General features: G+C 42.9%; 2 protein-coding genes across 3 annotated transcripts in view; one reads left to right on the forward strand and one right to left on the reverse strand.

Moving 5' to 3' along the window:
• Positions 1-23960, forward strand: part of LOC106605048 (inactive serine protease 35) — a 51084-nt gene extending 27124 nt beyond the window's left edge. Inside the window, exons 1-2 of one of the 2 annotated variants that reach the window (XM_014200296.3) lie at positions 18206-18548; positions 21417-23960. In XM_014200296.3, the coding sequence (XP_014055771.1) occupies positions 21436-22722 (1287 nt within the window). In that variant the 5' untranslated portion in view covers positions 18206-18548; positions 21417-21435 and the 3' untranslated portion in view covers positions 22723-23960. Of the gene's footprint in view, positions 1-18205; positions 18549-21416 lie in introns of those variants that run through there. The other variant, XM_045718315.2, reaches the window with a different exon arrangement.
• Positions 23831-27536, reverse strand: LOC145879524 (clathrin coat assembly protein AP180). Its single transcript, XM_082975265.1, has 5 exons — positions 27402-27536; positions 26993-27070; positions 26751-26864; positions 26220-26313; positions 23831-26005 (listed from the first exon to the last, which is right to left on the reverse strand). The coding sequence occupies exons 1-4, from the start codon at positions 27510-27512 to the stop codon at positions 26233-26235; spliced, it is 384 nt and encodes a 127-aa protein (XP_082831391.1). The 5' UTR covers positions 27513-27536; the 3' UTR covers positions 23831-26005; positions 26220-26232.
• Positions 27537-27610: the final 74 nt, after the last annotated feature.

The raw sequence follows: 27610 nt of genomic DNA on the forward strand, positions 1-27610 counted from the left end.
TGTGGTTAGATTAACGAGAGTCTTGCCTTTAAAATGGTGTAAAATAGTCATATGTTTGAGAAATTGAAGTAATAGCATTTCTAAGGTATTTGAAAATCGCGCCACGAGATTACACTGGCTGTTGCGTAGGTGGGACGATTTCGTCCCACCTAGCCCAGAGAGGCTAAAATAACATCAAATTGATCAGAAATCCAGTGTAGACATTGTTAATGTTGTAAATGACTACTGTAGCTGGAAACTGTTGATTTTTAATAGAATATCTACATAGGAGTACTGAGGCCCATTATCAGCAACCATCACTCCTGTGTTCCAATGCCACGTTGTGTTAGCTAATCCAAGTTTATAATTTATAAGGCTAATTGATTATTAGAAAACCCTTTTGCAATTATGTTAGAACAGCTGAAAACTGTTGTTCTGATTAATGAAGCAATAAATCTGGCCTGCTTTAGACTAGTTGAGTATCTGGAGCATCAGCATTTGTGGGTTTGATTACAGGCTCAAAATGGCCAGAAACAAAGACTTTCTTCGGAAACTCGTCAGTCTATTCTTGTTCTGAGAAATGAAGGCTATTCCATACGAGAAATTGGCAATAAACTGAAGATCTCGTACAACGCTGTGTACTACTCCCTTCACAGAACAGCGCAAACTGTGGGAGCGGGAGTGGGGGGCCCCGGTGCACAACTGAGCAAGAGGACAAGTACATTAGACTGTCTAGTTTGAGAAACAGATGCCTCACAAGTCCTCAACTGGCAGCTCTCCGACGAACCATCAAACAGGCAAAGCATCAATACAGGACTAAGATTGAATCGTACTACACCGGCTCCGACGCTTGACTAATGTGACAGGGCTTGCAAACTATTACAGACTACAAAGGGAAGCACAGCCGAGAGCTGCCCAGTGACTCGAGCGTACCAGACTTGCTAAAAAACCTCTATGCTCGTGTAGCGTGGTTCGTTCTGCTTTGTATACTTTTAATTAGGACACTGCCACAACTGGAGGTCTGCTGGTTGGATTATTTTTATTTTCCCTGCACACAAAGAGACAACACACAATATTTTAGTCCTTGGCGCAGTCACAGCTCTCAGGCACCTTGCTAGCCAAAGGTCAGGCAAAAGAGAACGCCAAAAAGAAATAACAGGTGTTGCGCGCACACATTCAGTGCACAACAGCACACCATACAATACAAGTAAAATGATATAGAACATAATTCGGACAAAATAAAAGACATACCTGCACACGAAGAGACAACACACAATATTTTAGCCCTTGGCGCAGTCACAGCTCTTAGGCACCTGCACGAGCACATAGAAACTCACTCAAACACTGTCCCAAGTACTCACAAGTTACAATAGGTACCCTAGTTAGCGAGCTCGGTGAAACTTGTTAACATAAATCTTTATATTGTCCACATTGTAACAAAACTTCTGGTTCCATAACAGCACATTGTGTAACATTACCACGGTTTTATATTGAACAATTTCAGAGCCAAGGACAACATACCTTGCTAGCCGAAGGTCAGGCAAAAGAGAACAATAAGGGGGTACGGAAATACAGATAACCTGCGATGGGCCAAACCAAATATACAAAACATTTACAATCATGTGTATGTACAATATAGATATGAAAAAGTGTTTGTACACCAAAAACTAACATTAGCTATGCAGCTGTAATTAAATAAAAAAACACACTGAATTATTATTATCAAATTATTAACATCCCCTCTTGACTTGACCTATTTGAATTGGTCCTTGTGTGCAACTTGGTGCATAATCTAGGGGAACAACATCACACTGCTACACTCGCTTCGGGGCAAGTAATACTGAAACATGCATGAGAGCATAAGCTGTTCCGGACGACTGTGGGGTCATGCTCTCCGCAGCCGATGTGCGTGAGACCTTTAAACAGGTCAACATTCACAAGACCGCAGGGCAAGATGGATTACCAGGACATGTACTCCAAGCATGCACTGACCAACTGGCAAGTGTCTTCACTGACATTTTCAACCTCTCCCTGTCTGAGTCTGTAATACCAACATGTTTCAAGCAGACCATCATAGTCCTGTGCCCAAGAACACTAAGGTAACCTGCCTAAATGACTACCGACCGTAGCACTCATGTCTGTAGCCATGACATGCTTTGAAAGGCTGGTCATGGCTCACATCAACACCATTATCCCAGAAACCCTAGACCCACTCTAATTTGCATACCGCACCAACAGATCCACAGATGATGCAATTTCTATTGCACTCCACACTGCCCTTTCACACCTGGACAAAAGGAACACCTATGTGAGAATGCTATTCATTGACTACAGATCAGCATTCTACACCATAGTGCCCTCAAAGCTCATCACTAAGCTAAGGACCCTGGGACTATACACCTCCCTCTGCAACTGGATCCTGGACTTCCTGACGGGCCACCCCCAGGTGGTAAGGGTAGGTAACAACATATCTGCCACGCTGATCCTCAACACGGGGGCACCTCAAGGGTGCGTGCTCAGTCCCCTCCTGTACTCCCTGTTCACTCATGACTGCACGGCCAGGCATGACACAACAGTGGTAGGCCTGATCACCGACAATGATGAGAAAGCCTATGAGAGGAGGTCAGAGACCTGACCGTGTGGTGCAAGGACAACAACCTCTCCCTCAACGTGACCAAGACAAATGAGATGATTGTGGTCAACAGGAAAAGGAGGAGCGAGCACACCCCCATTCTTATCGACGGGACTGAAGTGGAGCAGGTTGAGAGCGTCATAGTTCCTTGGCGTCTACATCACCAACAAACTAACATGGTCCAACCACACCAAGACAGTCATGAAGAGGGCACGGCAAAACCTATTCCCCCTCAGGAGACTGAAAAGATTTGGTATGGGTCCTCAGATCCTCAAAAGGTTTTACAGCTGCACCATCGAGAGCATCCTGACGGGTTGCATCACTGCCTGGTATGGCAACTGCTCAGCCTCCGACCGCAAGGCACTACAGAGGGTAGTGCGTACGGCCCAGTACATCACCGGGGCCAAGCTTCCTGCCATCCAGGACCTCTATACCAGGAGGTGTCAGAGGAAGGCCCTAAAAATTGTTAAAGACTCCAGCCACCCTCGTCATAGACTGTTTTCTCTGCTACCACACGGCAAGCGGTACCGGAGCGCCAAGTCTTGGTGCAAGAGGCTTCTAAACAGCTTCTACCCCCAAAGCCATAATACTTTTACGCTGCTGCTACTCTCTGTTATTATCTATGCATAGTCACTTTAATAACTCTACCTACATGTACATATTACCTCAATTACCTCGACACCGGTGCCCCACAAATTGATTCTGTACCGTTACACCCTGTATATAGCCCCGCTATTGTTATTTACTGCTGCACTTTAATTATTTCTTATTCTTATCTCTTACTTTTTTGTCTGTATTTTCTTAAAACTGCATAGTTGGTTAAGGGCTTGTAAGTAAGCACCTGTTGTATTTGGTGCATATGACTAATAACATTTGATTTGATTTGATTTGAAATACTATATCAGGGGATGACCTTTGCAGCCCACAGTTCCTCAAAAGGTCAAGAGGTGTGGACGGTAGTTGAACAGGATTTAGTTTCTTCAGGTCTACAATGATAATGAACTATTATTGAATTGCTTCCAGTGGCTGTGTTTTTTTGCACCATTTAAGGTGTCTCATAGGGTGTTCGGTAGAGAGGTAACATTGAGTTCAAGATCAGTCCTATGGTCCATGAGTGCATAAGTTCATAAGCACGTGTGAATGTGTGTTCTGTCAGCCTTTCATCAATATGGCTACAGTTTCTACTGTAAACTTGGCATACTAAACTTTTACTCAAATATTTACAATTACAGTTTTTTCTCGATTGCTAAGACACTTTTAATGAAACTGGGGTCCACTCCATCATCACCTAATGAGTGCAATGCTGTTATTTTTTGCAAAACATCATTTCTCATTGCTTTCACACACAATGCAAATACTAAGCACATTTTCCAAAACAGCAAACACAACTCTCTACAAAAGATGCAAAACAGTTGAGTAAATCATGACCAACAAAATTAAAAGGCAGAGGCAGAGGGGCCCATAGAGGAAGATAGTTCATCTCTGAGTTAAAATGGAAAAGGTCAAATAAAGCCTTTTTTTCTGGATTTTCATATTCAGTGAAATTCTTTCTGCATTGGTAATCTTTGGTAAAATAATTTTAGGACAAAAGAGGACAGCCCATGCTGTGATAATATGTTTACTTGCCTTTTATGGTGCATACTATAGTTATAGTATCAACAAATAGCACAGTCATATAAAAGACAGTTAACCATGTTAGGTTTAGGGTCTTAATGCATTTTGCAAATGAAATGAAATAATTTTGGCCAACGTGTTAATTGTTTTGAAAAAGTGAATTCTGTTTTCACCAATGTGCTCAAGCAATTGGGAAAAACGGTAAACAGTTTAATCTAAGTGGGACCTTTCACCTTTGGGCCCTTTGTCCCATAAGTGTGTGCGTATGTGTGTGTGTGTGTCTGAGTGTCTGTGAGCACTCATGACATATGTTCATGTATACAATCACATAAGTAATCCAAATGAGTGTAACCATGCTAAACAGATCAGGTGGATGGAATGGACCTGCTTTTCAGGCTCTCAGGTTTACTGGTCAGGGCCATAGGTGTCCCTATAGGACTGAATGTGTAACAAGAAGTCAGAGTATTACCCCACCCATACACTATAACAACCTATGACTGTCATGGCAACCATTTCAATGTGAGATAAAGAAACATAGTAACTTTTCTGTTTTCAGTCCAAAGTCAAAGGTCATGAATGTGGTGTGAGAGAGGCTCTAAATGGAAAAACAGTGAGTGATATTTCTGGTTATGTTTAGGGTCTGGTCTGCAGGGTGCATAGACAGGCTTTTGTACCTCGGAACACCCTTGCAGGAAGATCCAGGGCGTTCTAGGGGGTTTAGGCAGCTCAACGTTTAGGTGATATATGATGGTGTATGTTTTAGACGAAGGAGCCAGTGTCCAGTTTCAACATAATAAATCACTATGAATCACTAAGACCTGAACATCCAACTGTCCTCTTACTGAACACCGGGTATAGAGATTAACTGCAGGGGACATGGAGGGATATTTATTTGTTTTCAGTTTAGAGGTGAAGTACAGGGTACTGATTTACAGCTTTGATTCAAACAATAATAACCTCGCCAATTATGACTTTGGTCTATTATATAGGCAGACCACACCAATAAACCATCTCAGTAGGCAGTAATGACCCAGCCTTCACTGCCACATGCTTTATTTGGCCGTTTAGCCACTATTGACAATTCACACTGAACACAGACTGCCATTGATCAGCAGGTCCTCTAAAGTTTAAACCTCTCTCGCTATCGCTTTCTCCATATGACTCTCTTCCAGCCTCTCTCTCTCGCAACCTTTCTCTCTCGCTCGCTCTCTCTCTCTCTCTATTGCACTCTCTCTCAACGTTGTCCCCTATCAACCTCTCTCACACACACACACACACCCACACATGGAGGAGGGGCTGATATGCTCTACAATGTTTGTGAGTGCATCAGTGAGTGTAAGCCTACTGTACATCAAGGTCAGTGACAATGTGACTACATGTGGATCAGTTTCCAAGTGACATCCTGTAATCCACTCAGTCAGCTTGGACCGAATATGTATCATTGTACCTCCCTTTTCTCTCCATTGAACATATTCTTTCCATCTCTCTTTTCTTGGCTCCTTGGGGCTTTGACAATTGCCACTGCATTCCCATCTGCCTCTGGACCTGGCCTGACCTCACAGGTCCATAGACAAAGTGCTGACATGCTTAGATATTCCAACACTCAACTTTGAACACATACTCTCTCAATCTGGAATTAGTTGCTAGCTCATCATCACAATGTCCAAGTCCACTATGATACACACATTCTTGAGAAGAAAATACGGGACATTTCTTTCCATCAACACATTTTCTTCCAAAGGTTGTTGAACTATTGGTTTAGGGAATACTATTGTAATACTGTAAATACTGCTATAAGCTAAAACAAATCATGTTGATTAAATGTATTGTAATTGTAAGGCAACCAGATGCAATAGGATTATGAGTTTTCTCAACATTTGGGCATATACAGTTGAAGTCGGAAGTTTACACCTTTACCAAATACATTTAAACTCAGTTTTTCACAATTCTTGACATTTAATCCTAGGAAAAATTCCCTGTCTTAGGTCAGTTAGGATCACCACTTTATTTTAAGAATGTGAAATGTCAGAATAATAGTAGAGAGAATTGTTTATTTCAGCTTTTATTTCTTTCATCACATTCCCAGCAGTGATGCCAACTTAGCAATTTGTTGCTAGATTTAGCAACTTTTCAGACTACCCTGGCAACTTCTTTTTCAAACAGCACCTAGCAACAAATTTAGCTACTTTTAAAAATGTATTTTGAACTTTTAGCAACTTTTGAAAAGTGACTCAAACGCTAAAATGCACGCATTTTCCCTCTAAATTACACAAAAAAAATATATTTTCTCTGTCACACACTCAGTCACAACACACATGCCTGGCTGCAAAAGTGCATTGTAAGTGACGTCAGCAGCAGGCGCTCAGCTCGTGCACAGGCAGCAGCAGGCCAGCAGCAATTTCAGCAAATTGCATATCATTGTTGGCTGACTGCAGCAACAGTAGTATGCGTTCGACAAGACAAACCCAATGCATATAGTTGGTCACGAATGTTTGATCTTGAACAGAACTTACATCAATTAACATGTCTCAATCAAAATTGAACAGTCAGAGGTACAGAAAAGAGCGGGAGTCTGTACCTGAATTTAAATTGTGGCTGAAGCCAGTAATTGGGGATGATTGACGGGCATACTGTGCGTACCGCAAATCAGATATGCTTGCAAAAATGTATGACATCAAAAAACATTGTGCTACAGCAAAGCATATAAATAAATCAAAACCGTACAACCCCGCAATGCAGTCTACATTACCACAGTTGGTTAAGAAAGTGGATAACTGCAAAAGCGCATTGCGGAGCATTGCTCGCTGCTAGCATGCAACCATTTAGGTATGGCTCGCAAGGCCGCCTTTTCAGATTCTGTGGCAGCAACAAACTTCCAAATGCACTGCACCAAGTGCACAGAAATGATTAGGGGTAACATCAGATGTGGGGGATGAGAAGTTCAGTCTCCTTTTGGATGAGTCCATTGATGTCAGTGTCTCAAAATACCTGGGTGTGGTGATTCGGTATTTCAGTGCTAAAAAAATAACAGTTGTGTCCACATTTCTCGGGCTGGTTGAATTGGAGCGGGGCAATGCCAGATCAAAAGCAAAGGCGGTAGTTGAGTTTCTTGAGAAGTGTAACCTTAAAAAAGAGAATCTTCAGGGTATTGGCACTGATAATGCGTCCGTGATGACTGGGGTGCACAATGGGGTGCACAAGATTTTAAAGGAAGAATGTGCTTTGCCCAATTTGGTACTCATCCGCTGTGTGTGCCATTCTTTATAATTGTCTGTCAGTGCAGCATCCAAAGAAACCATCCCTAGGAGTGTTGAGTACTTAATCAGGGAAACCTACAACTGGTTTTCGATTTCCCCAAAACGGCGTGAGGCGTACAAAGCAGTGTATGCCACCATTAATTGTGGCCGGAAACTCCTGCAGCTATCGATTGAGCCTGCGGTAACTCGTATATTGAGCCAGTGGGAAGAACTGAAGCTCCACTTTGAGTTGACAAAGGCCAGTGAGCATTGATACATGGCGGGTGTGCTCCACGCTATGTACATGGACAAGACCAACTATGTCTACCTGACATTCTTGAAATCAACCCTGTCTGACGTACAAGTTGCAGTGAAATCATTTGAGGGAGAGCAAACAGATCCTGTCAAGCTTTTGGACAATCTGGTACACCTCTTAACATCAATTTGCAGCAGAGTAGTCAACCCTATGGCAAAAATGTATGTCCTGAAGGATGCCATTGATTGACATCTCAGTCCATCACCATACATTGGGTACCTTTTCGAGAGCAGGGTGTACCAACTCAGTCTTGCGCCAGAGGACGAAAAGGTCATTCGGAGACAGTGCATCAACTACATTGTTGCTTTATGCAAGGAGCTGCAAGCAAGGCTCCCAGACAACCTAGAAGCCTTGCGAAACATGGCCTTGTTCAGTGTTAAGGAAACGCTAAAGCACAATAAAGGCACAACTGAAATTATTAAAGTAGCTGAGCTACTGGGGTATAAGCCCCAAACAATTGATAAAATTGTTTCCCAATGGAGTAACATCCATCTGTTTAGGTGGGACTCAACTGAAAATACAGTTGAGTTTTGGAGTGAAGTGAATGACTACATGGACTCTTCTCTTTCATTTGAAGAACTGTGCAAAGCTGCACTCGCTGCCCTCTCCTTGCCACACTCAAATGCGAAGGTTGAACGGCTGTTCAGCCAAATGAGTGTGGTTAAGTCAAAGTTAAGAAATAGAATGTCACTGCACACTCTCAACTCCATACTCCTGGTGCGGAATGGACTGAAGCTTGCTGGTGATACCTGTTCCCACCATAAACTACCAAGTGAAGTTCTGCAGCAGTTTGGCACCACAGCAGCATACAGCTTTAAGGCCGCTCCATCCTCTTCTGCTTGTTCCAGCTCCGTGACAATGCAGTTGGACAGTGAAGATGAAGAGGATTTCCTTGCCAATCTATGATTCATCATATTTACAGTACGTATGCAAGGAGTGGACTTTCTGGAACTGGCGGAGACACACAGCTGATGGTGACAGTGTGCACTGCAGTGTCAACAAGAACAGTGGCCATATCTGGAGGAAACCATTGAGCAGCTAGCCAGCCCAGCAGCACAACAACCTGGAGAGAGCTGGAGAGAGATGCCTAGCATACACATCATTATTTGAGTTAAGTTGCTTGTTCAATAAGATAGCATATATACCTTGTTATTAGCTTGTACCTATAATTGTTGATCAGTTAGGTACCATGTTAACTAACTACCAATACATTGCTTCAAACTATAATTGTTCAGAATGTGTAGTTTTACTAGTTAAAAAGAAAATAAGTAAAATGTAATTGTTCAATAATGTGCAATGTGTAAATGTTCAATAATTGAATGTGTTGTGTTTAAAAATAAAAATATCTGATCATATAAAATGTGTTGTGTTTATATTACTTTTACAAATAAAAATATGTGATGATAAACAAACAAATCTAAACAAATGACAAATCATATTTCTCGCCGAGAAAGCCAGTCAATTTGAGTAGCGTTATTGTGTATTCTACGTAATGACGCAGTTTTACGTAATGACATCATCACGCAATGACATCACAATGTAATTTAGCTACTTTTAGCAACAAATCAACCTGACCCTAGCAACTTCCCCTGAAAATTAGTTGGCAACACTGATTCCCAGTGGGTCAGAAGTTTACATACACTCAAATAGTATTTGGTAGCATTGCCTTTAAATTGTTTAACTTGGGTGAAACGTTTGGGGTAGCCTTCCACAATCTTCCCACAATAAGTTCCTCCTGACAGAACTGGTGTAACTGATTAAGGTTTGTAGGCCTCCTTGCTCGCACACGCTTTTTCAGTTCTGTCCACAAATTTTCTATAGGATTGAGGTCAGGGCTTTGTGATGAACATTCCAATACCTTGACTTTGTTGTCCTTAAGCCATTTTGCCACAACTTTGGAAGTATGCTTGGGGTCATTGTCCATTTGGAAGACCCATTTGTGACCAAGCTTTAACTTCCTGACTGATGTCTTGAGATGTTGCTTCAATATATCCACATAATTTTCTGTCCTCGTGATGCCATCTATTTTATGAAGTGCACCAGTCCCTCCTGCAGCAAAGCACCCCCCACAACATGATGCTGCCACCCTCGTGCTTTATGGTTGGGATGGTGTTCTTCAGCTTGCAATCCTCACCCTTTTTCCTCCAAACATAACGATGGACATTATGGGCAAACATTTCTATTTTTATTTCATCAGACCAGAGGACATTTCTCCAAAAACTACAATCTTTGTCCCCATGTGCAGTTGCAAACCGTAGTCTGTCTTTTTTATGGCAGTTTTGGAGCTCTGGCTTCTTCCTTGCTCAGCGGCCTTTCAGGTTATGTCATTATAGGACTCGTTTTACTGTGGATATAGATACTTTTGTACCTGTTTCCTCCAGCATCTTCACAAGGTCCTTTGCTGTTGTTCTGGGATTGGTTTGCACTTTTCGCACTAAAGTAAGTTTTTCTCTAGGAGACAGAACGTGTCTCCTTCCTGAGCGGTATGATGGCTGCGTGGTCCCATGGTGTTTATACTTGCTTGCTATTGTTTGTACAGATGAACGTGGTACCTTCAGGCGTTTGGAAATTGCTCTCAAGGATGAACCAGACTTGTGAAGGTCTACAATTTTTATTCTGAGGTCTTGGCTGATTTCTTTAGATTTTCCCATGATGTCAAGCAGAGGCACTGAGTTTGAAGGTAGGCCTTGAAATACATGCACAGGTACACCTCCAATTGACTCAAATGATGTCAATTAGCCTATCAGAAGCTTCTAAAGCCAGGACATCATTTTCTGGAATTTTCCGAGCTGTTTTTAAAGGCACAGTCAACTTAATGTATGTAAACTTCTGACCCACTGGAATTGTGATATAGTGAATTATAAGTGAAATAATCTGTCTGTAAACAATTGTTGTAAAAATGACTTGTATCATGCACAAAGTAGATGTCCTAACTGACTTGCCAAAACTATAGTTTGTTAACAAGAAATTTGTGGAGTGGTTGAAAAACAAGTTTTAATGACTCCAACCTAAGTGTATGTAAACTTCCGACTTCAACTGTAGCTGAACCATCAACATTCTCAAGTTGAATTGTATGTTCACTTTGAATTTGCTTGAGTGAACATACAATTCAACTTGAGAATGTATTCTACCTTATTTGCATATTTCCCAGTGTAAAATTTAACTCTTTATGACAATACATTACATATATCACAAGGCCTTTCTTTGAGGGACCAGTTACACCCTAATGAAGTGGTCTGAAACTCCTGCCTTACTGGCCACATCAAGCTTGCAAGTCACATTGTGATGGCTTATAAACTCAGCAAAAAAAAAGAAACGTCCCTTTCTCAGGTCCCTGTCTTTCAAAGATAATTCGTAAAAATCCATATAACTTCACAGATCTTCATTGTAAAGGGTTTAAACACTGTTTCCCATGCTTGTTCAGTGAACCATAAACAATTAATGAACATGCACCTGTGGAACGTTCGTTAAGATACTAACAGCTTACAGACGGTAGGCAATTAAGGTCACAGTTATCAAAGATGCCAGGGTCCCTACTCATCTGCATGAACGAGCCTTGGGCATGCTGCAAGGAAGCATGAGGACTGCAAATGAGGCCAGGGCAATAAATTGCAATGTCCGTACTGTGAGACGCCTAAGACAGCGCTACAGGGAGACAGGACAGACAGCTGATCGTCAACGCAGTGGCAGACCACGTGTAACCATACCTGCACAGGATCGGTACATCCGAACATCACACCTGCGGAACAGGTACAGGATGGCAACAACAACTGCCCGAGTTACACCAGGAACGCACAATCCCTCCATCAGTGCTCAAAATGTCCGCAATAGGCTGAGAGAGGGTGTACTGAGGGCTTGTAGGCCAGCAACAACGTCGCCTATGGGCACAAACCCACCGTCGCTGGACCAGACAGGACTGGCAAAAAGTGCTCTTCACTGATGAGTCGTGGTTTTGTCTCACCAGGGGTGATGGTCAGATTTGTGTTTATCGTCGAAGGAAGGAGCGTTACACTGAGGCTTGTACTCTGGAGCGGGACTGATTTGGAGGTGGAGGGTCCGTCATGGTCTGGGGTGGTGTGTTACAGCATCATCGGATTGAGCTTGTAATCATTGCAGTCAATCTCAACGCTGTGCGTTACAGGGAAGACATCCTCCTCCCTCATGTGGTACCCTTCCTGCAGGCTCACCCTGACATGACCCTCCAGCATGACAATGTCACCAGCCATACTGCTCGTTCTGTGCGTGATTTCCTGCAAGACAGGAATGTCAGTGTAGTGCCATGGCCGGCGAAGAGCCCGGATCTCAATCCCATTGAGCACATCTGGGACCTGTTGGATCGAAGGCTGATGGCTCGGGCCATTCTCCCAGAAATGTCCGGGAACTTGCAGGTGCCTTGGTGGAAGAGTGGGGTAACATCTCACAGCAAGAACTGGCAAATCTGGTGCAGTCCATGAGGAGGAGATGCACTGCAGTACTTAATGCAGCTGGTGGCCACACCAGATACTGACTGTTACTTTTTATTTTGACCCCTCCTTTGTTCAGGGACACATTATTCCATTTCTGTTAGTCACATGTCTGTGGAACTTGTTCAGTTTCTCAGTTGTTGAATCTTGTTATGTTCATACAAATATTTACACATGTTAAGTTTGCTGAAAATAAACGAAGTTGACAGTGAGTGGATGTTTCTATTTTTGCTGAGTTTAGATAGGTTTATTTGATCATTTTAAACAAAATACAACCACACGTGGATAATACATTTAAAATTATTGAGGATGACACAAGAAAGTTTGAAAACGTATTTCCATTGTGGTCCTCTGTAAATAAATGGCTTAAACAAATGTGCAAACATAACATAGTAGGCCTAGACTACTGTAGTAGACTTAACCTACTAGGCATACTTGGATTACAGATATAATAATAATAATTACTCAATTTATTAACTTGTATTGTGCTTTTCAAAGAATCTCAAAGTGCATAAAATGTAAAACAACGAACAACCATTTTTTATTTAACTAGGCAAGTCAGTTAAGAACAAATTCTTACTTAGAAGGGCAGCCTAACCCGGCCAAACCCGGACAACGCTGGGCCAATTGTGCACCGCCCTATGGGATTCCCAATCACGGCTGGATGTGACACCTCTTGCACTGAGACCACGGCGCCACTAAGGGAGCCCATTTTAAATGATGGAGATTGAATGTCTCAGTCGGTTTAGGATGAAGTTGAGACAGTTTGGGCTGGAAAGGTAGTAGAGATTCAGTGGAGGTTCAGTGGAGGGGGCATCGATGGGACAGCCAAGGATAAACAAAGACAGTCTAAAATAACAGGCCCCGAGCTCTTCAACAATGCACCACACCTGCTTCTCTGAATGGTAAGTCACTTCATTGGAGCCACTCCTCAGGTACTGGTCCTCTATTGCCAAGATTATATCACCCACCTGGGTGATGCCATGGCTGCTGAAAAGCCACCACATCTTGGCAGTGGTTAGGAGCATTCCCTGAACAGTATCTGAACTTCCTCTGCTACCTCTGGACATAGCATGCAGTCCTTGATGTAATACAGATTAAACAACAAACCAATCGTAGTCTATCAGATTCTACAGCAGTGACTTATGTAGCATTATATTCTACTGTTATTAGTAGGCTGCCATTGCATAGTTTCTGTAACTTTCCAGCTCTATCCAGCTTGCTCTTGCATGCTCAGTAGCCATGCCTCCAGATAACATCTAGCCCTTGATCATGACTCTTAGTTCCATTACAGTATACATAAGAGTAATTGGACGAAGGAGTTTTCTGTAGGGGGAGAATTGTTAGGATCTTGTCGCTCGGTCTGAACATTAACATGCATCGCTTGCAGTACGGTTTTGGAAGCATAAGAACCTTATCTTGTATATCAGCGTGAAGTAATTTTCACAAAACAACTTGATAGGGTTAGGGTTAGTGTTACCACAGGGCAATATCTCTGTTACATCACTTGTTTACGGAAAACCGACAGAAGACAAGAGGCAACCACCTCTCTCGTGCTAATTAACTATCTAACATGCTCTGAACACCTGTGTGTAAGCATAACTCAGGAAGTGTAGCGGAAGTGTAGTTTCGTCAGATGGAGACACCCATAGCCTTGTGGATCTATGCAAAACTGCTACAGTAAATGTATATTTTTTATTCTTTCTCGCTGATGAAAGATGTATTTATTTTTTTCACCTTTATTTAACCAGGTAGGCTAGTTGAGAACAAGTTCTCATTTGCAACTGCGACCTGGCCAAGATAGAGCAAAGCAGTTCGACACATAGGGTGTGCAGAAGATGAATGTGCAAGTAGAGATACTGGGGTGCAAAGGAGCAAGATAAATAAATAAATACAGTATGGGGATGAGGTAGATTGAATGGGCTATTTACAGATGAGCTATCTACAGGTGCAGTGATCTGTGAGCTGCTCTGACAGCTGGTGCTTAAAGCTAGTGAGGGAGGTAAGAGTCTCCAGCTTCAGAGATTTTTGCAGTTCGTTCCAGTCATTGGCAGCAGAGAACAGGAAGGAGAGGCGGCCAAAGGAAGAATTGGCTTTGGGGGTCCCCAGTGACATATACCTGCTTGAGCGCGTGCTACGGGTGGGTGCTGCTATGGTGACCAGTGAGCTGAGATAAGGTGGGGCTTTACCTAGCAGAGACTTGTAGATAACCTGGAGCCAGTGAGTTTGGGTACGTGTATGAAGCGAGGGCCAGCCAACGAGAGCATACAGGCCGCAGTGGTGGGTAGTGTATGGGGCTTTGGTGACAAAACGGATGGCACTGTGATAGACTGCATCCAATTTGTTGAGTAGAGTGTTGGAGGCTATTTTGTATATGACATCGCCGATGTCGAGGATCAGTAGGATAGTCAGTTTTACGAGGGTATGTTTGGCAGCATGAGTGAAGGATGCTTTGTTGCGAAATAGGAAGCCGATTCTAGATTTAATTTTGGATTGGAGATGTCTAATGTGAGTCTGGAAGGAGAGTTTACAGTCTAACCAGACATCTAGAATATGTGGACAACTACAATTACTTAAGTCAGAACCGTCCAGAGTAGTGATACTGGATGAACGGGCAGGTGCGGGCAGCGATCGGTTGAAGAGCATGCATTTAGTTTCACTTGCATTTAAGAGCAGTTGGAGGCCACGGAAGGAGAGTATGGCATTGAAGCTCATCTGGAGGTTAGTTAACACAGTGTCCAAAAGAAGGGCCAGAGGTATACAGAATGGTGTCGTCTGCATAGAGGTGGATCAAAGAATCACCAACAGTGAGAGCGACATCACTGATGTATACAGAGAAGAGAGTCGGCCCGAGAATTGAACCCTGTGGCACCCCCATAGAGACTGCCAGAGGTCCGGACAACAGGCCCTCCGATTTGACATACTGAACTCTATCGGAGAAGTAGTTGGTGAACCAAGCGAGGCAATCATTTGAGAAACCAAGGCTGTTGAGTCTGCCAGTAAAAATGTTGTGATTGACAGAGTCAAAAGCCTTAGCACAGTAAGGTCTCTTATCGATGGCGGTTATGATATCGTTTAGGACCTTGAGCGTGGCTGAGGTGCACCCATTACCAGCTCTGAAACCAGATTGCATAGCGGAGAAGGTATGGTGAGATTTGAAGTGGTCGGTAATCTGTTTGTTAACTTGGCTTTCAAAGACCTTAGAAAGGCAGGGTAGAATAGATATAGGTCTGTAGCAGTTTGGGTCTAGAGTGTCTCCCCTTTGAAGAGGGGGATGACCGCGGCAGCTTTCCAATCTATGGGGATCTCAGACGATATGAAAGAGAGGTTGAACAGGCTAGTAATTGGGGTTGCAACAATTTCAGCAGATAATTTTAGAAAGAGAGGGTACAGATTGTATAGCCCGGCTGATTTGTAGGGGTCCAGATTTTGCAGCTCTTTCAGAACATCAGCTATCTGGATTTGGGTGAAGGAGAAGTGGGGGAGGTTTGGGCGAGTTGCTGTGGGGAGTGCAGGGCTGTTGACCGGGGTAGGAGTAGCCAGGTGGAAAGCATTGCCAGCCGTACAAAAATGCTTATTGAAATTCTCAATTATTTTGGATTTATCGGTAGTGACAGTGTTTCCTAGCCTAAGTGCAGTGGGCAGCTGGGAGGAGGTGCTCTTATTCTCCATGGACTTTACAGTGACCCAGAACTTTTTTGACTTTGTACTACAGGATGCAAATTTCTGTTTGAAAAAGCTAGCCTTAGCTTTCCTAACTGCCAGTGTATATTGGTTCCTAACTTCCCTTAAAAGTTGCATATCACGGGGGCTATTCGATGCTAATGCAGAACGCCACAGGATGTTTTTGTGCTGGTCAAGGGCAGACAGGTCTCGAGTGAACCAAGGGCTATATTTCTTCCTGGTTCTACATTTTTTGAATGGAGCATGCTTATTTAAGATGGTGAGGAAGGCACTTTTAAAGAATAACCAAGCATCCTCTACTGATGGGATGAGGTCAATGTCATGCCAGAATACCCCGGCCAGGTCGATTAGAAAGGCCTGTTCGCTGAAGTGTTTTATGGAGCGTTTGACAGTGATGAGGGGTGGTCGTTTGACCGCAGACCCATTATGGATGTAGGCAATGAGGCAGTGATCGCTGAGATCTTGGTTGAAAACAGCAGAGGTGTATTTGGAGGGCGAGTTAGTTAGGATGATATCTATGAGGGTGCCCATGTTTATGGATTTGGGGTTGTACCTGCTAGGTTCATTGATCATTTATGTGAGATTGAGGGCATCAAGCTTAGATTGTAGGATGGCCGGGGTGTTAAGCATGTCCCAGTTTAGATCACCTAGCAGCACGAGCTCAGAAGATAGATGGGGGGCAATCAATTCACAAATGGTGTCCAGGGCACACCTGGGGGCAGAGGGTGGTCTATAGCAAGCGGCAACGGTGAGAGACTTGTTTCTGGAAAGGTGCATTTTTAGAAGTAGAAGCTCAAATTGTTTTGGTATAGACCTGGATAGTAAGACAGAACTCTGCAGACTATCTCTGCAGTAGATTGCAACACCGCCCCCTTTGGCAGTTCTATCTTGGTGGAAAATGTTACAGTTAGGGATGGAAATTGCAGGGTTTTTGGTGGTTTTCCTAAGCCAGGATTCAGACACGGCTAAGACATCCGGGTTGACAGAATGTGCTAAAGCAGTGAATAAAGCAAACTTAGGGAGTAGGCTTCTAATGTTAACATGCATGAAACCAAGGCTTTTACGGTTACAGAAGTCAACAAATGAGAGCACCTGGGGAGTAGGAGTGAAGCTAGGCACTGCAAAGATAAGGGACATACGTTTCGAAAGCCGTATCACAAGCGATGATTATTGACGTTTCTAAACGTTAAAACATAGCGTCGGGTTTGTATTTCACGAGGCAGTTGTGGCCGAAGGTTTGTGACTTTAAGAAAATCTGTTTTTTGGAGCTAACTCGCTTGCCACTTATTCCATGTGTTTTCTTCCTTCACAGACTCCATAAAATGATGACCTCTTCCTAAATATTTGGTCATACGATTCATTTTGTGTATTGTTTCCTGGATACAAGGGGTGGCTGAACTAACACTTTGGCTCAGCTTACCCCACTCTCCCCTACAGTGTTCTCTTCCAAACATTCATTTGTAATTCCACTCAACAAGTTTTTATACATTCAGATTACTGTGAGCAAAGTTTGTTGAGTGAACAAATGTTCACACTAGCTCAATTTCTTGTCCTTCTGAAGTCCACCCAACTCACAGAATAACGCTGATTAAGCAATTGGTTAAATTGGCTTTTTTACAGTACATGGATAGTCAAGTGTGGCAGAGGAGGCTGGTGGGAGGAGCTAGAGGAGGACGGCTCATTGTAATGACTGGAATGGAATTAATGGAATGGAGTCAAACATGTGGTTTCCATATGTTTGATGTGATTGATACCTTTCCATTTATTCCATTCCAGTCTTTACAATGAGCCTATATTCATATAGCTCCTCCAACCAGCCTCCTCTGATTAGTGTGGGTATATCTTTACACATGATGCATGTGTGGACAGACGCAGATCCAAGTGAAGCACATCCTCCCTATAAAACTGGAAATGAGCATCCATTAATTTACTCTACATCCCGTTGGACAGTTAGCTTCACTATTCTAGGCATGTTTTCATGAATAGTGCTCTCTGTCACCGCATGGGTGCATACAGCGCAAAGACCCCCTGCCAGTGTGTTTACCACTTCATCGAGCACAGAGACAAGTGCAGCAGATGTGGAAGTTCAGACGGGCGACAATGAAAACAGTCTGCGAGGGCCATTGTGGGCTCCCTGGAACTAATTCCAGTCCCCGGTCGAATGAAAGCTCCATTGAATAAAGCGCACAAAATGACACTGAAATGTAATATTTCCCTATTTCATAGGGCGCAACAGCATCTCATGAGCGTACCATCCCATTGACGACCACATAGGACTGTTGGGTTGCATAGACGGACTAATACTCACTCATTCAATCAATCCAGCCTTTTTAGCTGGACCGGCTGGTCACTCCCATGTAGGCCTATGTAAACAGCTTTGTCGCAAGTGAAAAAATATTTTTCAGACCTTTTTTCCCTCCTCCCTCTCTCAGCATCAAGCGCAGCCCGCACGGAGGGCTCTGGCTGCTGCGACTTTCTCTCAGCCTCTTTGGTGCAAATGCGATGAGGAGAAGGGGACTGTCGTCCGCTGATTAAGAAGACGTCTTAGATGCAATAGCAGTTTCTTTCTGGAAATAAAAAACTGATTTGCGGAATTGTCATATCAATCAATCGAATGAAAGCAGGTATGGAGTTCCAGAGCCTTTTGTTTATTTTGTTGATGGAGCCACTTGGACAATGGGGCTCTCACTTCATTCTTTTCATAATACGGTTTTTGATCTATTTTCTTTATTTCTGGTGGTCTGGTTTGGTAATGGTGATATTGCAAAATTATATATTGATGTGAATTTTCATTTTATTCTATTCATTACAAGGCTAATTAGTCATTGACACAACAATATGGAATACGTGACAGTTCGTTTTTTTACATGAAAATGTGTTAGGTTAATTCATTAACTAATTGTTTTTTTATTCTTGTTTCGTTTTTAGGCTACAATCTTCTTAATAATATATTTTCCCATAGAGGTACTTCAAAATAAAATATTTATATATAGTAACATAAAACAATTATTTATAATGCACATCATTTATTTAACCTTGAGATTAGAAACCTATTTTGCCAGGTAATTATGGATTTTTATATTAATCGCCAACTCATGGCTTTATTGATAACCAATAGTTGATCTCATTTTCCCTTTGCAAGATAGGTTGTGTGAGTCTAAAGTTATTAGCAAAAACATATTTGCAGTGATTTTTATTGTATCGACATTTTCCACTTTGATTTTAGCGGATGTTTTCCAATAAAAATCAGAATTATGAACAAAAAAATGAAGGAGCGCGCGAGAGAGATTGCGTTCTAGCACCATCTTTTCGACCACGCGCTGGAGTGGAAAATGGTGTATTGAATGGCGTTTGAGAGATTATACTGTAATGGAAAATCACTCAGTTAAATGCAGGCCTTCTTTAACAGAAAATTATACTGGCAACATATCAGTTTCCACTCTATCCTCAGTAATTTCACTTTTCTGTTGAATTTGTGCTATTTCTTGGTCTGGGAAAACTTGTCTTGTTGGCCAGAAACCTGGGTCAAATTCCTGACATCACATTTCTAATGCATTGAGTCATTCTAATGTCATGTTTTATATTCTACCTTGTTTTATTTCAGGGTAAGGTTGGTTTGAAGATGTATGGCGTTGTGTACATGGCTATCCCATCCACAGTTGAGCGATTTGATTTGTAGACAAAAACTGAGGCCAATAAATAAGAATACTCAGGTGTCAAGACCTACCATTGACAGAACTGCATTAAGATTACATAACATGGCATTATACATGCTATTCTGGGATAGGTCATGTGTGACCTTTGCCCTTACAGTAGACATACCACTTGTCTGAAACAGGCAGGGCATATGGTTTGCTACATGAGGTGGAAGAAGGATAACCCCCCTGTGAGAGGTGTGGTTGGATAATGCCAAACTGGCCTGGTCCCCTGTAACCTATGGTTGGTGATGCAACAGCACATCTTTTGATGGGATTATTTCCTACCATTTGTCTTCTTCATCTGTCCACCGTGCAACGCCTGGTGGCTTCTCACTTTCACACTGCCTAGCATCTGATTGAATGTGAACGCAAGGAAGACACCTGGCCACCAACGCTCGCCCCTCCCTCACAGGCCAGCTGGAAGGTCAGATGTTAGCCAGTATGCCAAAGGCTATTTAGGCTCTTCAAACAGGCTGGATGAATGTACTGTAATCACATCGGGTTTTTTTTCTCACTTTACCTCTATCCCACCCCACCATTGTTTGAAATGGTTGTTGGATTTGTACTACTGCACTACTTCACTACAGCACTACTGCTTAGGCCATTTTATGAAATGCACTGTAGCTCAAATGACTTCCCCTGTTCTATTCTCTGTATAGAATTGCGGTTGAGCTACGTCTAGGCAACTGCTGACAAAGGGCTATTTCTCTGCTCAGTAGTGAAGTGATGGTCTGTTGAATGAATAAAATGCCCTGAATTAAAATTTCCTCCACAGCTATCAGCCCAGTTTGGCCACAGTCTAACTCTCATCTTGTGTGATGTCATGTCGGCCTACGTCTTCAAACTGTGGGCGGAATGAAGCAGAGAGCAGCATAGACTCAGAGAGAAACCAGATATGGTCATTACTGACAGCTAAAGGCTAACCATGTGGCTAAGCTCCAAGCCACCATCTCAGTACAGTCAGAGCCCCCAGGATGGTCCTCTCTTCCTCTCTTCCTCACTGGCCACAGCCTCCACTCAGCCTCAGGCTCCATAAATCTGCTCTCAACCACACAGCTCCTATGTTAACTCAATGAAATGCTATGATTTCTTCTGTTGGTTATATTTAATCGTTTCCATATGAAGATGCTGCGACCCCTTCTTTTTGTTGATATGAGCATTTTGAAGATGGTTGTGTCCATGAAAAAAAACTGTGCTAGTAAACAAGGAGTGCTCTTGTGTCTTTTGTTAGCCACAGACACGGCCCACTTTTATGACAGCTTTGCTTCTTCTCAGTGCTCTGAATTTGGCAACTGTGAGACTTTCATTTTCTGGGTTACATTGCCCTCCTGTGGATGTGGCACGCTGGTGCTGGATGTATTTTGGGGAAAGGGGGGATTTGACCTCATTTATCTTTGTCTGAGTATGTTTCTATTCAGAGTCAGGCTTATAAAAATACCCTCCAAATGAAATTCCATCCCATCCCAGCTGAAAGATTTGACCAACAACAGATGGATGCCTCAAACTGTAAATTGCCAACAGTGGTTTCTGTAACAACCACATGAAAAGGTGTTTTAGTAGAACGTTTTTACTAACCCACAGATTTGGTTGCCTATACTGCTTGTGTGTGTATGTTGTGGGAGTAGAGTAGCAAGCACATTTTTGTCTCTTTCTGTCTATTCTATTCAATAGAGACATATGAAGCCATTTAAAAAGCCCTTCATGCATGTTGACAAAGCATTGACAGCACACTGTATTTGCACCTCAGCGTTCTCCACCATCCCTTATAGTGTCTTTCTCTCCTCTCCCCTCCAGAGCCAGGCCCATCTATGCAATGGTCCCCATACCCCTGTGTCTCCTGCTCTCAGTGACGTCGCTGGCCGTGGTGGTGGCTGTGGAAGCCCATGAGGCCACAGGAGGAGATGATGAGTATACCTGGCCGCAGTGGAAGGTGCCGCTGGTGAGGAACAGGAGGACGGTGGCCCTTAGCAGCCCCGGCTTCACGGCCAAACCTCAGGGAGAGCTGAACGGGACCTGTGGGATTGAGTGCCAGCGTCACCTCCCCGACCCCTCTCTGGCTGACCTGGAGGAGTTCCTGTCCTATGAGACGGTGTACGAGAACGGAACGCGCACCCTGACCTCTGTGTCTGTGCAGGGCCTCAACGAAGTCAACACTTGGCCTGCTGGGAACTCCTCCTCTTCCTCCAAGTCACGCCGCAGACGGGAGGTCTATGGCACAGACACTCGCTTCAGCATCGCTGACAAGCAGTTCTCCACTAAGTACCCCTTCTCCACCTCCGTCAAGATCTCCACGGGCTGCTCTGGTGTCCTGTTATCCCCCAAACACGTCCTGACGGCCGCCCACTGCATCCACGACGGACAGGACTACGTGAGCGGAGCACAGAAGCTACGCGTGGGCGTCCTCAAGGAGAAATCCCGGCGTGGGAAAGGAGGGAAGGGGAAGAGAGGACGAGGTAAAGGCAAGAGGAGGAAAGGAGGAGACAAGGAAGAAAAAGAGAAAGAGGAGAAAGATGGAGAGAATGAGAGGAAAGGAAGGAAAGGGAAAGACAGAAAGAGCCGCAGTCGTCGCAGCGCAGAGGTCGAGAAGCCATCCTTCCGGTGGACCAGAGTGAAGCAGACCCAGGTCCCTAAAGGCTGGTTCAAAGGCGGGGCATCGGACGGTGTGGCGGCTGACTACGACTATGCCGTGCTGGAGCTGAAGAAGGCCCAGAAGGTCAAGCACATGGACCTGGGCGTCATCCCTTCGGTCAAGAAGCTGCCCGCCGGCAGAATCCACTTCTCAGGCTTCGACGACGACCGGCCCGGCAACTTGGTGTACCGCTTCTGCTCGGTGTCGGAGGAGTCCAAAGACCTGCTGTATCAGTACTGTGATGCCAAGCCCGGCTCCAGCGGCTCCGGGGTCTACATCCGCCTCAAAGAGCCCGGCAAGAAGAAATGGAAGAGGAAGATCATCGGGGTGTTCTCGGGACATCAGTGGGTGGATGTCAACGGCAATGGGGCGCAGCAGGATTACAATGTGGCGGTGAGGATTACGCCCCTCAAGTATGCCCAGATCTGTTACTGGGTCCATGGGGACTCCAGCGAGTGCCGGGACGCCTGAGGGACACACAACATGCCACAACACCCCTCCACCCTCCTCCCTCCATCACCAACAAACCAGGGGCCCGCCCGACTGCCTCTCCTCTGTCTTCTTCTCTATTACCTCCTGTGCTTCCCACTGGCAACTGGCACAGATTGCCTCATCACAGCATTCATCGCACACAAGCGGCCATACAGACTCACTGTTGTTGATTACAGGAACTCGTCAACAGATCAAAGAGAACTATGGCTGTTCTGCCTTGTCTAATTTATTTAATTATTAAAAATTATTAAAAAGCAAACATTCTAGAAATATCATGATTATATATTGACAGGTCCTACTAGGTCTGTGTTTATGCTAACGGGAATATTTTTGACAGATTTTTAGGTTAGACCAATTTTGATAACATTTTGTATATTCAGCTGTTTCAGGGGAGCGATGCTTGTTATTTCATATATTCCAGGCAGGCTTAATGAACGCAGAGACGTTAACATTTTCAAATGTGTTCCCTTTTCTAGCAAAAGGAACAAGAAAGTTTGCATTGGCTTTGGTGAACGACCCAGAAAAAAAGCAACATTTTTTCGGAGAAATTAACATTTGAGTATATTAAGAGGTTATAACTGTCTTTTTTCTAAATCAACGTGCTGGTGTTTAAAAGAGTGTATATATAGCTCTTTGAGTTTCCTGTAATGTCCCTTTTTGTAAAACGACCTTTTCTTATAAGATTATGTTTCTATGACTAATTAGTGAAAGGTTTCAGAGTGATCCTGGATGAAACATGATTGTTTTCAGTCCTACCGTTCGTTCTTTTTTTACTCTAGCAGTGCATTAAATTGTGGTTTCATTGCCATGCACATAAAAATGATGGTGCTTATCCAGAGACTTGGTGCTAATTTAATTAATATGAAATTGTACACTTTGGGGAGACCTATTGGAATATATTTTTGATAGCCTATTACTGTAACTATGTATTTAATATGAGGCTACACAGTGGGTTTGATGTAACAGAGCTTTCAGATTAAAAACGTTATTTCAATATTCAGTTTCCCATTAGATTCATGTAATTTGAAGGGTAGTGGTGACAACAAATGCCATAGTGTTATGTGATGAAAATCAGCACTCTAAAGGGTTCACGTTGATGAATCTTGTTTATTATGTGCCACAATTTATACGAGTTTGCCATTGATGACAAAATACATCAAATTAATCAAATTTCACCATGATTGAAAAAACAACAATTAAACCAAGATTACAACTTGTATGTGTATGTGTGTTTACCGTGAGGAGAAGTGATGTACTGTATGTATCTATGACACATCTATGCCTGTAGCCAGGGTCATTAGGCACCAAATGGAAGAAAACAGACTGAAACATGGAGGGACTACTTGGACTTGTCCAATAAGAAACAGTCATTAACATTTTTAAATGTTTTCAGTTGTGCGCCCTAATGAACGCAACCCAGGTTAGGCCTACTGATGTCATTACAATGTCATGACATTTAGTGCACCAGATTAAAAATGCAATGCGTCCATGATCTGATATATCAACATGAGAAAAAGATGGCCGATCATTAATGGGCGATTCTTTCCATCATTGAGTTTATTGCATCTCAAAGGGCTTACATGCACTGGGGAGGGGCATAGTAAATAATAATAATAATAATAAAATATTTAAAAAATGTAACTCAATAATGAAAAAAAAGAACGTTTTCCCTTTTTTCTAATCCATATTTTTTCCCACAACAATTGTGGAAACATACTTGTAAATGACACAAAGTATCTGTTATATCTGGGGGTGTACAGCACAGGACTGGTTTCACTGGTTCTAAACAGCTACCTAGATATACATGGAAGCCACACTGTTCAACAGTGTCCTCTTCTGACTGGGTATACACAGGCTCTCCTCTCCGCCCATGCTACCATGTACAATATTACTGGTTCACTAACAAGGGGGGAGGAAATGGAACAGAAATATGTAACAAAATCTGGGGTGGGGGAATAGGGAGATAAGGATGTTTCTGTTTCTTCTCAAATACAAAAATAACACTACATATCCAGTACCTAACCGTGGTCTAGTTATAGTAATAATGCTAATAATAAAGTACAAGCATTTATGAAAATCAAACAGACCACTGATGAGGAGGACAGTGATAGGTCCATAAGGAGAGTGCCGGTGATACCAGGAAGTAGACTAACTGTACACAACTTGTTTTAGTGGTTTAACAAAAGACTGTTCTCCTCTGTATTGAGATATGAGGTACTGGCAACATCTGGCTCCTGATATGCACTCTTTGAACTTTATCTTGAATAGGAATAGGAAAACACATTTTCTCTGAAAATAAGCGGTAAGATACGATCTGTTGATAAAAATATCCGACAATGTTTTACAGCAGATTCACAAACAATGTCAACAGAGAGAGAAAATACAAATAAAGCTGGACATGATGCGCAAAATCTAAAAAAATAAATAGAAAAATAAGCGCTGACAAAAAAAAAAAAAAATATGCTGAACATCATTAAAAAAAAAAAATCATTGGATGGTCATTTAGGATTCAGGAGCCCATACATGTTACTTATTCATATTAATCATATATTCATATCATATTTGTTTCTAAATACGTTCAAAAGAAGACGGGAAATAAGATAATGGTCACATGACTTCTTACAATTTGATATCAGATTCACATCAATATGCTCTTCCACAGACATACAGAATAGAGACAGAATCCTTAAAGATTTGCCAGTGTAATGTATATACAACAACGAAGAAGAACTTCTGCGAACGACACATTCCACGTTTCATCCAAAAAATGACGGGGCTGCTTTGCTTACCCCTCTTATCCAATCAGGGTGAGGCAGGGTGGAACCCCCTCCTCTCTTGAGTGATCAGAAGGCCAGTGCAGGGCTGAAGGTGGCGCTGAGGGCATCAAACAAACACGCATCCATCATTCAACTCAACACGCCAACACTACTGGAAAAAATTATCTAAATACATACAGCACATACGGCTTCAGCTTCCGCTCGAGTTTCTGGCTTGCTTTGATAGACTTTTTTGTTTTTTTAGGTTTTGTGTGGTTTTGTTTAGACAAAGGGTTACATCTAGTTAAGCACACATTTGTTTTTTTTCCTCACTAAGGTTTCACTTTCACAGTTTGTGCTACAACATTACACAGGGGGCTGGGATGGGGTGGAGGAAAGGGGTCTCCTATGGGTGAGTAGCTGAGGAGGGTCTCTGGTGTCCCGGGATGTACAGAACGCCAAAATAGGACAGGTGGCCAGAGGGCTCAGCTCCAGAAAAACAAGAGCTGGAAGACAATAAGGAGAAAAACATACCCTAAGTTTGACCACTGACACATGACTAGCATTAGCCTGGTCCCAGATCTCTTTGTGTTGTATAACCAACTCCTATAGTCATTGGCATGACAATGAACATAAGTTGTCAAAACCACACAAACAGATCTGAGACCAGGCAAGACTAGCATCACACCAAGATGACAGCTGAAAGTGCTGAACACACACCTGGGCTGGGAGATTACATTAAGTCCTTGAGGTTGAGGTCTGCCAGTGGGTCCTTGGGCTTTTTGCTCTGGGTGGCAGCAGGTCCTGGAGACAGCTGCAAAACAGAACAACTAATTGAGTACCACTTCAAAAACATTGCCTTTAAAATATATTTATTTTGCACATACAAGCCTCATAGCTTTCCTAATAGAAAGCCTGTGTTTACTTTGTAGAAAAGTCTTATGATGATGTTTTGCACTTTGATTTTGGTCATCAGGAGACTAAAAGCAATATATCTTAAAAACATGAATGTTGACATGCATCATTTTATGGGACTGCATCGAAAGTGGACTAATATATGAGTATATTAGTATATGAGTATATTTCCCCTTTAAATAAGTTTATAACTGAAGGAGTAACAGGTGATTCTGTATACTTATGTGCACTCTACTGTGTACTGTATGTGTTTGAGGGTGTGGAAAAAAATGTATCTGAGAATGAATGTGAGTGTGTATCTGTGTGCGTGTGTGTGTGTGCATCCATGTGTGTTACCGGTGCCCCTGGTGCTGCAGCTCCTGGCAGGGGTGGTCTCATGGGTTGACCCATCATTGGCTGGCCCATCATCATGGGAGGCATCATGGGAACTCCAGATCCAGCTGCTGAGGCCTGGACAGAGATGGAAGGGGTTAATGGAATTGACCAATAACTACATCCTGTCTTGAATAAGAACACTGAGCTCATTTATAAGTATAGCGGTCCATATTGGTTTCTGGGCATCCAGTCCAGGATCTCACCATGCCAAAGCCAGGATGTGCTCCCATGGGCGGAGGGATGGCTCCAGGGGCACCGGAGGCTCCAGGGGCGGAGCCACCCTAGAAACAGGAAGTCAAGACATAAACAGTTCACAGCTCTATGACATAGAACATAATTTCCATTCCTGAACAATCCTTATATATACCCTGTATATTCTTATTGTCGTATATTTCTAAACATTACTATTTTTATAACTTTTCATTTGTATAAATTGTACTGTTTATTTGTACAGTATTGTACTGTTGAGGAGAGCTTGCAAGTAAGCATTTCACTGTACAATTTACAACCTGTATCCTGTGCACATGACCAATAAACTTTGATTTGATTTCAATTTTAAATGTCCCAATAACGGTTCTTTGCTAATATTGGGAGGCTTGTGGAGGCTTTTACCATCATAGATCCAGGAGCGCCCCAGCTGGGAGGGGCTACCTGGGGGGTCCAGTTAGATCCTCCTGTCAGCTTCTTCTCATTCCACTGATGGTCCCTATATGAGACACACATGACACCAAAGTCGTCATCAGCTAGCTGGAAGGTTTGGGAATACACTAGATACCTTTTGACTTTGATTGTTATTTAGGAAGCACACAAGGAAAATGAGA

The sequence above is a fragment of the Salmo salar genome, chromosome 05 (assembly GCF_965601325.2).
Source record: "Salmo salar chromosome 05, fSalSal1, whole genome shotgun sequence".
Taxonomy (NCBI): domain Eukaryota; kingdom Metazoa; phylum Chordata; class Actinopteri; order Salmoniformes; family Salmonidae; genus Salmo; species Salmo salar.